The 13663-nt window shown below is 41.5% G+C and overlaps 1 protein-coding gene across 1 annotated transcript; it reads right to left on the reverse strand.

Annotated features, from left to right (window-relative positions):
* Positions 1-3241: 3241 nt before the first annotated feature.
* On the reverse strand, positions 3242-5515 carry AKAIN1 (A-kinase anchor inhibitor 1). The gene is made up of 2 exons (XM_018553376.1): positions 5511-5515; positions 3242-3685 (listed from the first exon to the last, which is right to left on the reverse strand). Exons 1-2 carry the CDS (start codon positions 5513-5515, stop codon positions 3484-3486), a joined length of 207 nt encoding a protein of 68 aa, XP_018408878.1. The 3' UTR covers positions 3242-3483.
* Positions 5516-13663: the final 8148 nt, after the last annotated feature.

Below are 13663 nucleotides of genomic sequence, written 5' to 3' on the forward strand. Positions count from 1 at the left end.
AATAAAATAGAATTACATTTGAAGGGTTATCTTGTTGTTTGTGTTTAAACTAAAGGGCTAAATAACCTTTTCAGGGAGTGCGACAATGTAATCTCAACGCTCTCAGTTCTCTATTCTCCTTATCTATATATTAGTTCTGCTTTTGCCTAATTAAAAAATACAATAACAAAATAAATACCAACCTAATCCATCTTAGACACATCTGAATATCTTGGTAATGTTTGTTTGCTCCTAACTGTGAGCACCACAAAGCACAATAAAATGAAAAGCTACAGAGGTCTGTCATTACTAGAACATAATGATGCATCATTTAACCTATCTGAGCACCTGACAAACACCATATTCCTACATGACACCCACCATTTAGTCCCTGGAATTTGTAGAGCAAGTAGAAGCTTGCATACTTGTTGAATCGACTCACTATGTAGGGAACAGAGGATAACATTTACAACCTTTAAAAATCATGATGGCAATAGTATCTACTACGTCTCTTCCCTCATCTGTTCCCATAGATGTTCTTGACAGTGGAAAAAAACAAAAGTAATTGTCTGCTTGAAGCCGCCAGGCTGTAGTAAAGAATATCACTCATAGCTGAATTTTAAAGGTAGGTAGAATTATTCATTAAGCATCAATTAAGCAGAATCATCAAATACACTCCTCACAGCAGACACCTTTGTGGCCATAGGGGTTCTGACAATCAATTAGCAAAGGAGGCATATGCTACAGTAATAGAGGATTTGCTCATGGGTCACTTTTAATGAAAGGTCAGCTATAATAAGGGTGTCGGCAAATGGGAAACAAGTATGAAGCAATTAGACATTACTTTACTCAGCAGCATCAGAATGAAGAGCAAGATATTAAAAAGGCAAGGTATTAGAAGTGGTATAATAAGCTATGTTGAAAATAAATAGAAGATAATTTACAAAAGGGTTGTGGTCAATAAACTCTTGGTAAATTCATATGCTGTTATTTATTTGTATTGCAGTTACACTAAAATAAACATGGTGCTTTGTGAATATAGAATTGTTTCTAAATTGTATTACATTACTTATTTTTTAATGCATGAACTACAGCTACAGCCATATGTTTACTGCATTTTGAGGACAGGTCTTGGGAAATAAAATGCAAAAAAAAATGATTAAAAAGTAAATAAAACATATACAGGGTTATTCACTAAAGGGTGACGGGTTTAGAGAAGGCAGGAGAAGTGAACAATCTAGGACAATATAGCTGATTTGGAAATATTCTCCTATTCAGCTATCCAAACTCTTCACCCTTTTGTGAATACACCTGTTAGTAAAGCAGAGCAAAGAGCTGCCTAGAGATTGTTTCTGATTGTTGTTATATGGTAATTTGCACTTTGTACATTACAGTTGCTCATTACACTGCCTTACAATAAAACCCCAACACTATCCAGTCAACAGCAAACTAAAAACTGTCAACAATATAGAAAACTAGCATTATACAACAAAGAGTTAATATTCATAAAGTGGACCTTTACCCCCTTTTACAAAAAACCACAGCAGCATGCAGCTCTGCATGCTGATTTAAAATCATGTTACATTCATTAGTTAAACAAACTTGTCTTTTATTTACTTTCAAAAAGAGTTCATCCACTTCCTGGTCCAGTTCTTGCACAAATGATGTAATGTGCCAAAGCGTTGCATCTTGGGAAGGTTACATCAGCAGAGCATAGTTGGGAAGTCTCATCTGTAATCTCATGAGATCTCAGGGAAAAGCATTTTCCTCCCCTGAGATGATGTGCATGGTCACATGTCTAGTCACATGTGCTAGAGTTCAAGGAAGTAAATGGAGGTCTAGTAATCTGCCCTTAGTTAACATGGCCACTCTCAGAGAACTAGGGAAGAAGAGAGAAATAAGGTATGCAAAGAATACAAAGCCGGCAATTATCTAGAATTATCTGTTTGTAGATTGTCATTACGAAACATTTCCAAAGGTGTGTTTGTTTTTACTTGAAAGATAAGGGTAAAGGTCTGCTTTAAGTGCTATAACCTATTGGAATTTACCTTATGAGAATTTACCCTGCCAAGACCATTATAGATGGATTGTAATTGCTTATTATAAATATGCACTTATGAATTAGCATCTAGTAAGAAAATGTTTTTTGGAAAAATGCCGTAAACCAACTGAGAAAATGTAAAACAAAAGAATACAGAATTATGCCACATCACATAGACACATGACAGGATAATAAAAAAAATGTTACACTTTAAAATAGAGCTGCAGCTAACGATTATTTTCAAAATCAATTAGTTAGCCGATTATTACGTTCGATTAATCGGTTAATCGGATAAACAATAAAATAAAGTTTAAAAAATGGCTCCAGTGATGGACTACTAGTTTCTATTAAGATTGTAGTCCATCACAGGAGCAAGCTTGGAGCGGTGGAAGTAAAAAAAAGTGTGGTGTGCAATATAGTGAAATGGAAAGTGTAAATGTATACAGCAATCAATGCAGACTGGCACCGGCTATAGAGGACTACAAATCCCAGCAATAGTACATAATACAGCGCAATGCCGAATATCACCAGCTATAGAGGAATACAACAAATCCCAGCAATAGTACATTATAGCTGGCGGTATTCCGCATTGCGCTGTATAATGTACTATTGCTGGGTTTTGTAGTCTTCTATACAGTGCAGTGCAGAATATCACCAACTATAAAGGAGTACAACAAATCCCAGCAATACATTATACATACAGTGTATAATGTATTGCTGGGATTTGTATTCCTATGTATACTATACAGCACAATGTACCATCAGCTATAGAGGAATACAAATCCCAGCAATACATTATAGAGCACCATGTGGGGGGGGAGGGTTAGGCTTAGCTGAGGGACCTGTCTATCGGCGGCTGTCATCCCCCCACACCTGCTCCTCCCTACTACATCTCCCCGCGTCCCTGTGCCGATCGTGGATGTGGACGGGCGGTGAGTGTGAAACGGGAAGGAGGTGCGGCGTGTAGAGCGTGGATGCGGGCGGGTCTGGCAGCGGTGCGCAGCGTTTGTGGAGCCGTGAACAGGACCAACTGTTTGGAAGCCGATTAATCGATTATTGAAAAAGTTGACAACTTTTTCAATAATCGATTATAATCGATTATGTCGATTAGTTGTTGCAGCCCTACTTTAAAATGTAAAACCTAAATGTGCAAAACAGCAAATTTGTCCATATTATACCAGAACATATAAATGTTTGGAACTGAAATGTTTTCATGGCCTCTATCCATTTCTTTTACTTGGATTTAAGAGGTGCTGTGTCACCAGGGAATTGTTCTCTTTGTGTACAAGGCAAAAAAAAATGTTTCACAGCAAGAGCTGCTTTTAACTATCACAGGCGGTCCTATAGTCGAATAATGCTTTGGTTTGCTGGAAGATAAAATTGCTCTGCAAGTGCTCCTGTGACTAAGAAGGCAAAGCGCTATTACAGCTATAGTGCAAGACTTGAGACATGGCCCCACTGCTTTATTTCTTCCCATGGCCTTCATTACTTCTCCTTGCTGCCAATATTTCACCAGCATTTCTGTTTTGTCTGTTCTCCTTTAGTTCTTCTTGAGAGATTTGTTGAACTGCTTGAAGAATTACAGTTTCTACAATCTGTTTACTGGCATTTTGCAGCTTTACTTCTTCTGGATCTTTCCCAAGATTCTCTCCTAGGGCATAAATTCTGACAATGTAACAGGTGCAAAAAATAAATGAATATTGTTTTTTTCCTGCATTTTTCCTCTTTCCATTATCTGTTTTCTGAAAACTGAAATGAGATTGCTGGTTCTAGATGACTTCACTTACTGCAATTCACTGTTATGCTTTACCTTACCTAATTCAATAAACCAGATAATATTCCAGCTATACATCAATCTGCAATATTATTATAGCTTACAATTTTGACAAGTGAAGAGTATGTTAAACCCACATTTAAAATATACATCCCAGATTATTACATTAATTGCATTTCAAGTTAATATGACATTACTTTACAAATAATCACAGTAATCAAACAACCATTTCCATAGAATTTTCTAATGTACATGTATTAATAATGTTGTAACTATTATTACTCCTGAGTTGGAAAATAAAAGAATACCCAATAAAACCTGTGTCAGCTATTTTGTGTGAAAGCACTGTTAAGTGATATTTTTTTGCAAATGGAAGCTGAAGGAGTTGCAACACTTCAAATATATCAGAATATGTAAAGAATATGTAAAGCCCCCAACCCCTTGCATGCAGGTTCCTGGGTTTAACTTCAGCTCTGATCCATTAATCTTACCACCAGCATGCACACTCTTCATTTTGTGCTGCAGGCCCATTCATTTCTTTGTGTAGCCATACCCATGGTAGCTCCCGGTAACCACTAAGAGTACAGCATAGGAATGAACAGGTGACGGCACAGTATTTGCAGAACGAGGGCGAGCCAGCCAAGTTCATGTTTTATGATTTTCCACTTAGTTCACTCTACGAACGACACTGTATAATTGAATGAAAATTACACTGTTCTTTTCAATAGGCAGTCACCATTGACGAAGAGCTGGGAAAAATAGGCAAGATAGAGCTTGTCAGAGTATCACCTAGAGTACAGATCTGCAGGGAACACATTTACCCTCAGCAATGCTGGATCACTAGATCTAAATGCAGACTAAAAATTACTTCATTTGTTTATGATGCTATCATGCATGAAAGTAGGGTTGCCACCCGTCCAGGAATGACCCGGACAGTCCGGGTTTGGAATCCTGTGCCTGGGTGCAAGCCTTTCCCCCACCCGGGCACAGGATTCAAACCGCAGACTTGCTCACCTGACAGCTAGCGGTGGCGGGCGGTGAGCTGTGAGCAGCGGCGGGCAATAAGGTATTAGCGGCGGGCGATGACGTGTCGGCGGGGGCGGCGGGCGATGAGGTGTCTGTGGCGGGATGATTAAACATTTAATTAAAAATAATAATTGAAACGCAGGGAGGTGGCAGGGGGGAGGGGGTTGGGAACGGCGCTTGCTATTATTGCACATAAAACATGCCCCCATTAAAAAATGCCAAAGGTAACCTGTGACATATTTTGTGGGGGCATCTTCTCTGTACAATAGTACATATCGTCCAATACAGATGTCCAGATTTTATGTTAGTGCAAAATCCATTTTATTGATAGTTGTCGTTCAATCGACAAGCGCTTTTGGGGCCGCGCAGTGTCCGCTTCATCAGGCTCAGAAATGCGGTTATCGATTGAATGACAACTATCAATAAAATGGATTTGCACTAGGGATGTACTGATACCGATACTAATATCGGTGCAGATACTGAGTATTTGGGCGAGTACTTGTCATGAGTACTCCGATATCTTCCCCGATACCGGAACTTCCAGTCAGAGGGAGATGTCCCTTCCTAGCCAATCAGGAAGCCGGGAGGTGGGTCGCAACTTGCTGCTTGGCTTCCTGATTGGCTAGGAAGCCAGTTTCACTTGTTGGTAGGCAGCCTGGCTTCCTAACCAATCAGGAAGACGGACAGTACGTCATGACTCGCGTCTCGGCCTCCTGATCAGTCAGGAAGCCACGCTGCCTAGAAAAAAGTGAAGCTGGCTTCCTAGCCAATCACGAAGAGGGTTGACATCATGACTCGCCGCCCCTGTTCTTGATTGGTCAGGAAGCTAGGTAGCCTCTGGAGCCAGTGTTCTTTCACTTGAACACCGGCTTCACTGGAAATTAGGAAGCCAGGCGAAGGGTCATGATCTGACGCCCGCCTTCGTAATAATTGGGGCAATTGGGGCACCTGTATCAGTACTTGGTATCGGCAAGTAACAAAAAAAAATACCGGTACTCGTACTCTATACCAAAAAAAAATAGTATCGGTTATGAATGCACCAATATATCGGCCGCCAAAACATTTCTTTTTCGGCGGCCGATATATTGGTGCATATACTGATCGCTGAGTGTTTGTACATAATATGTGGACTATATCCTCAATTATGAATGAATGGGAAGAGATCTACATCACCTCCTGTTCATTAATAATTGTAGATATAGTAAACACACTCTGTCCTCATGTTATCAATGAACAGGAACACTCAGTATAGAGGATTCCTGTTCATTGTTAACAGGGGATACAGAAAAAGAGATAGAGGACCCCGTGTCTGCGTGTCCTCAATCTCTTTTTCTATTTTAAGAGGGAAATATCAGGAGTCTGTTTAGACCCCTAATATTTCCCCAAAGCCCCTAAAACTAAAACACTATGGACCTATAACCCCGACAATTTAGACTATATAGAATATACAGTATATACACCGATCAGCCATAACATTATGACCACTGAGAGCTTAAGAGAATAACATTGATTATCTTATTACAGTGGCACCTGGAAGTGGGTGGGATATATTAGGCAACAATTTAACATTTTGTCCCTGAAGTTGATGTGTTGGAAGCAGAAAATTGGGCAAGTGTAAGAATTGGAGCAACTTTGACAAGTCCCAAATTGTAATGGCTAGATGACTCCAAAACTGCAGCTCTTGTGGGATGTTCCTGGTCTGCCAGGACCTATCAAAAGTGGTCCAAGGAAGAAGAATCAGTGACAAGTTCATGGACGACCATGGTTCTGATAGAAAGGTGTCTGAACACACAGTGAATTGCAGTTTGTTGTGTGTGGTGCACCGTAGCCACAGACTGGTCAGAGTACCCATGCTGACTCTTGCCCACCGCCAAAAGCACCTACAATGGGCATGTGAGCATTACAGCTGGACCACAGAGCAATGGAAGAAGGTGGCCTGTTCTGATGAATCATATGTTCTTTGACATCATGTGGATGGCCAGGTGCACACACATAGCTACCTGTGGAGGAGATCGCACCAGGGTGCACTATGCGAAGATAGCAAGCTGGTGGAGGCAGTGTGATGCTTTGGACAATGTTTTACTGGGAAACCTTGGGTCCTGCCATTCATGTGGATATTACTTTGACATGTACCACCTACCTAAACATTGATGCTGACCAAGTACACCCCTACATGGAAACAGTATTCCCTGATAGCATTGGTTTCATTCAACCGCAATAATGTGCCCTCCAACACTGTAAAATAGTTAAAGAATGGCCTGAGGAACACAACAAGTTTGAGGTGGCCTCTAAATTCTCCAGATCTCAATCCAATGGAGCATCTGTGCAATGGGATGGAAACACCAGGCCAATCCATGAAGGCCCCACCTCGCAACTTACAGGACATGAAGAATCTGCTACGGACAGCTTGGTGCCAGATACCCCAGCATACCTTCAGAGATCTAGTTGAGTCCATGCCTCGATGGATCAGGGCAAAAAGGGGACCTGCTCAATATTAGGCGGGTGGTCATAATGTTATGGCTGATCAGTGTATATATACAGTATGTGTTACAGGCTGAACTGGAGATGTATCTATATATCTCTATATATCGTTTTATTCTTAAACTGCATAAGGGGTATATAGGAAAAAAAACCTTATGCAGTTTAAGAATAAAACGGTTCTCGTTCAACTTCATATTGTGGCAATTTGTCATCTTTAGAGTCCTAATATAAAACAGTTTTCTCCTGCAGTCCAGTCCAATAACAGCAACATTGGCAACAAACTGTTTGAGATTAACTCCATTACAAAGACTAGAGGCCACCACCTAAAGTTGGTGGAGAAAAAATTCCAGCACAATGGGCGAAGAGGGTTCTTTACAGTAAGAGCGGTTAAGGTCTGGAACTCACTGCCATCGGCAGTGATTTCAGCCAAGAGTGTAGATTTGTTCAAGAAACGTTTGGACAATTTCTTGAGGGACCGTAATATCCAGGGATACCAGTATCCCTAAGAATGAGATGATGCGTGGACCTATATGGGTTGGACTTGATGGACGTATGTCTTTATTCAACCCCAAATACTATGTAACTATATAACTATGTAATATCTGTTGTCATTCTTCATAACACAGGCCCTATATTCATTTTGTTGCCCCTCAAGATGAGGCCAAACCAGATTTATAAAGTTTTGTAAACCCAAAGAATAATGGTTTCATCTCTTGAATAAAAACCTCTTTTACTGCAGGATCGTATCCTGCTGGCTTTGCAAGCTGCAGCTGGACTTTACATGCTATTGCTGTCTATAAGGAGGTCCACCCAGATCTTTCTCTATCCCTACGTTTCCCAGAGGAGCATCTCCTAAAGAGTATTTTGCATGCATATTTTTAGATCCCAAATTCAAAACCTTACATTTTTCAAAGTGAAGACATGTATTTGCCCACCCCTCAATTTTTAGCAAGGTCTTGTAGTGATTATCCAGGGGTTGGCTGCTGCTACCTCAGGTCTGGCTCTGTCTGGAGTCCCGCCCAGCTCACTGATGTCACTGGTTGCCAGAAGCTGGGCAGGAAGCAAGAGCACCCCACTCAGCTCCTGGCAGCTATTAAAGTCAGTGAGCTGGGTGGGATGCTGACCAGAGCGTCATAGGTTGCTCAGAGCACTTAGCAACCTGGGATGCTCTAGTTCACATGTGTCAAACTCAAGGCCTAGGGGCCGAATCCGGCCCTCCAGGCCATTTCCTATACTTCTACTTTCAGATCTAGGTATCAAGTTATTACTAAAACCAGTGATAATCGAATGCAGAGGCAATTATGATAAAGATTAGATACATTTATATAGTCTTACAGATACCTTTGAGGGCAACCATAATGTTGATGCGGCCTACGATTAAATTGAGTTTGACACCCCTGCTCTAGCTGAAAAGGTCTGTCTGCTGCCCCCCCAACTTGACCTAATGAGATTCCGGCACAGACTGCCTCGTTATAGGGACACACCTGACTCTCGTCCATCTACTGTACCTTTCCAGAGCGATTGCAGCTATTTATCTGTGCCATCACAGACTGAAGTGGATTGAAGGAGCACAGGATGTCAACAGAGGCTAATGTCATCTGATATTTTGGGGAAATCTGCATTCCTAAATATTTGAAGGTATACACATATATGAGAAAGGGAGGAGGAAGTGGACCATACATTAGTCTGTATTATACTCACTATCCTGGTAACAACTGCTTGTTGTTTGTTTCTGGGTTTTTTTAACTTCTGCCAGCACCGCTTTTATGCCTATCTGGCGTCTGTTGTTGCATGTGGAGTCAATCCAAAGGCTGTAAGCTAGAATCGTCACACAGTAAGTTAAAGGAGAACTATGAGGTGAGTGCTTTTCACTTACCTCATAGTTCTAGCCGACCTGTGACAATGAGACTGTCACAGGTCGGCTCAGTAGATCGGGAGATGAGCGAACAGATACCGGGTTCGCTCGCCTCTCGATCCTGTCACGGCTCTCTGCCGTAACAGGGGGAGGGGCTGGATTCCCCTCTCCACGCTCCGATCTGCCATCGCTGACTGGCGGAACGGACGGGGGAGGGGGCGGGTACAGCTGGCTCTGCCTATAGATAGGCAGAGCCAGCTGTCACTCACGCAGCTGGGCGGATCCCGTCATTTAAGTCGGGATCCGCTCCGGCGTCTCAGTATACCGCGAGCTGTAGCTCGCGGTATACTGAGCTTAGGGTAACGGGAGGACGCTAGTTTGTGTCCTCCCGTTACCCTAAGGAGAACTATCGAGAAAAACACTGAACCCATAGTTCTCCTTTAACTCCTTCTCTAAAAAAGCTAGGGATAATACCAGGCACAGATTAGACTTTGTCCCTTGCTGTCAACCCACATTTACCACTGGTATATAATATACCCATACTTGTCCTGTCTGCTCAGACATTTTACCTATGAATTTTGCTTCTATTTAGTCTTCTTATTTCCTATCATTTGGATTGGACGCTCCGGCATTCACTAAATCATTCTCACTGTATGCTAGTCTATTCTACAACCACAACAAATATTTTGAGATGATAAAGGAAATTGTCATTCAAAACCAAGTTCTAATACTTAAGCCAAAGCTACCCAGGTTCACACACATATTTAAGCCATTTATCATTTTTCTATATACATATACAAAGACCTACAGGATAATCCTTATGTCACAGCTACATCTCTAGACCATTTTTCAACACAGCGTAAAAATGCAGTTGTCCCAGCTGTTTGATTTAACCACATCCAAGCATTTTGATTCCCCATTATAGATTAAACATTATGAGAAAATAGGCTATGCCTACAGGAAAAACAGCATTTGCTTCCATTCATTTTATGCTTTTAAAATGTATAAGACATAGATTATAATCATTAAGTATATCAGGGGGGCTCAAAATTTCAAGTCCTGAGCTACTAGCCAGGCCTTAAGAGTTACTAACCACCAGTTGCCCCACCTAACCCTTACCCTGCCCCGGCCTTAACTCCACCCCTAAACACACCCTCTTAAATAATCTTATGATAATTCTTATCTTGTAAATGGCAGATTAGGGATTCCTGCTGCAGGAAAACACAAGTTCCTGACACAGGAATCTCTAATCACACCTGAAATATACTGTAGGTGTGAATGGGGCCTAATATACACATACACTAAAGGTGTCCATACACCTGCCGATTATCGTACGATAATTGCGGGTGATCCCGCGATCGTACAATAACCCGCAGGTGTTTGGGCAGCGTGCGACCGCTTCTACTGTAAGGTCGTACGACTTTCGTCTTTCAAGCACGCTGGAAAACCTGCCGAAAAATCATACGATTTTTGGCGGGTTGGTGGCGTGGTCGGAAGACGAATGCCACACGAATTAAGCTCAGCACTGCAATCATCGCAAGCCTTCTGCCTGTCCAAGATGGGCAGATCGTACGAGATTTTAATGACCTTACAACCATTGCATAACTAAAGTCGTATGATGGTTGTAAGGTGTATGGGCAGCTTAAAACACAATAATATACTTCTCAACGTTACACCCTCCCTGCACAAATATAATGATAAAATTCCCTCCGCATACAAACAATAATACACTCCCGACCCGTTATAAGCCCCTCCCACACACATAAAATAATATAATCCCCCTATTAACCCCCCCACACATAAAATAATATACCCCTTATTAACCCCCTCACACACATAAAATAATACGCTCCCCCTTATTAACCCCCCACCCACATAAAATAATATACTCCCCCCTTATTAACCCCCCCACAAACATAAAATAATATGGTCCCCCTTATTAACCCCTCCCCACACACCTAAAAAAATATGGTCCCCCCTTATTAACCCCCCCACACACAAAATAATAATACACTCAAAGTGCGACACAGTACAACCGCATTGCACCGCGCTGTGCCCATAGAAGTTAAAGAAATGTCACTTGCAACATTTCAGTAAAGCAAACAGTGCGAGCAAGCACATCAGCACTGTGCCAGGCACACGCACACCTGCTGGTGTGAATGGGCCCGTAAACAAGCACCAGGTGCTTGCAAGCTGCTAGAAATAAAATGAAACCCAGCTCCAGTCTCTCTTGTGATCTTTGAGGATAGATTACTACGTAGGGATGCTTTTTTTCAAAATATTATTTTACTGTTTGCTAAGAAAATGTAAAAACTTTATCCACTTCTCTACCACCATACATTTTTGAATGCAGGGACAGATGTTTGCTGATCTTTCTCCCTGTTACCCACCGACACCCGCGATGCTGGTCCCATGCCCGCAGGAGGGGCAGTGGAGCCCAGGAAACAAGGAGGAGGGTGTATGGTTGTGAAGGGGCGTTGTTTAGCAGCCCCGGGAAGTGATTTGGCGGCCATCCCAATGTAGAGCTGACAGTTTGCTTTACACAGGTAGACTGACTATAGGTTGATGGCAGTGAAAGGATTGAGGACAGCTGCACCTCAACCTCCCTACTGCTCCTGATTGGGCCCCCCTCTGCCCTGCCATGGCAATAGTTTTGCCACTGATTGAAAGGAAAAGTTGAGGATGCTTACTTTTTGCTGTGCCATAAACGAGGGCAGCCAGTGTGCCCGGTAATGCTCATGAACTGACCCTGTACACAGAGTCGTACTGATCAGTTTTGTACCTCCTGATCACTGTGATTGGTCACAGAGACACAAATCACAGCACTGACAAATGTAAGCCCTGTCACAGAATAAGGGGAGGGAACAAAAAGTAATGAAAGTGTATCTAACCCAAAAGCAAAAATGTAATAAATTGCAGCTTACCAATCCTTAAATGTGGTGACTGCATTTGTTTTCATTGTTCAAGGTTGCTTTCCTTTATTTTCACCTGGTGGTAATGCCAGTAACCCACTTCCTGTCTTAGGGTTGCTCCACTCTATGGAAGAGCAACAAAGCCATCCTTGGACAGCACCATTGTCAGCCTGTGGAGAGGGTAGTATTGGATGCATTAGCAGATTTAGATGGACTTGACTATTACATTAAATCCAAACTCTATCTAAAACTTTCTAAGCTACAGGAAATTCTTTCCATTTTTAAGCTTCAGGTTCTTTTGTTTTCCTTCTGGGATAAAGGTTTTGCTCTATATGAATACATAAAAAATGACCATTTAAGCACTCCTCTCAGTGTTAAGTGGTTTATCTCAACCCTTTATCTGCCACTTTTGCTGGACAGCTCGGTCTGTTAAAGGATGGAAAGATAACAGACTTTGAGGCTGGATCACCAGGTGAAAATAAAGGATAGAAAGCCTAAAAGAAAAGAAAACAAATGCAGCCACCGCATTTAAAGATTGCTACACTGCAATATTTTACATTCTTGTTTTGGATTTAAATACACTTTAATGAATGACTCATTCATTAGTTCCTGAACACAGTTAACATCATGGCAGCAGCATCTGCAAATAAAGTGTAACACTGCACTTCCTCCTTCCTATTCTACTGATCTCCAGCCTGTCTCTAAGAAATGTGTATGTTAACCCCATCACCTCCCTTATCTAGCACATCTGCACATTAGCCCCTTTATCTCTAAACTTCCACTGTATATGACCTGTATATTAACCTCCTTCTTCCTCTGCATATGACCTCTATGTGCTGCATCTATTGCACCATTACCAAGCTCCATGTTTTAACACCCTCAATACTAACATGTTTCTTCATTTTCAAAATGTTAAAATAATTAGATCAGCTTTGTGTGCCTACTTTTTTTTAAAAGGGGTCATTTTAGGGGTGTTTGCATTGTCCTGGCATTTCTATTTTAACAGACAGTGCCGGAAACATTTTTTTGGGGTCTTTTGTTCTATATATAAATAAAAAAAAAAGACCTAGTGGTTGATAAATATCACCTTTATATGGCTTTATCTGTCTCAAAAAAATATATACCATTCATTTGGGTATAGTGTTGCATGACTGAGTAATTGTCAGTCACACTATCACAGTACTGAAAACTGTGCTACCTGGTAATGAGAGTTATTACAGGCTTGCTAAAATCCACAGTCTAGACACAGTGGCACTTTAAGTGCCCAGTTTGTCTTGATATCAGCCTCCTGTATAACAGTACTCAGAATTGAGTGTGGCCTACCACTAGAAGCTAATAGGCTCTGTTGCATTGTTGTGCAGACAGTGCATACACTGACAGACGGATAGTTTGGCAGACTCACACTGTGATGCTTTTTTTTATTATCACGTCAGCAGGGTGATGATGTATTCTTAACCAAGCTATGGTGCTGGTTCAGTGATGGTTGAGGACCTTACTATATTGTGTGGCATGGATGCCAGAACCACTAAACTGGCTATATAGATTTTGGTAAGTGAACTCATTCTCATAGGTGTAATTCAGCTGTGTATTTAGCT

This window comes from Nanorana parkeri, unplaced genomic scaffold (genome assembly GCF_000935625.1).
Source record: "Nanorana parkeri isolate BGI_ZX_2015 unplaced genomic scaffold, ASM93562v1 scaffold7, whole genome shotgun sequence".
Taxonomy (NCBI): domain Eukaryota; kingdom Metazoa; phylum Chordata; class Amphibia; order Anura; family Dicroglossidae; genus Nanorana; species Nanorana parkeri.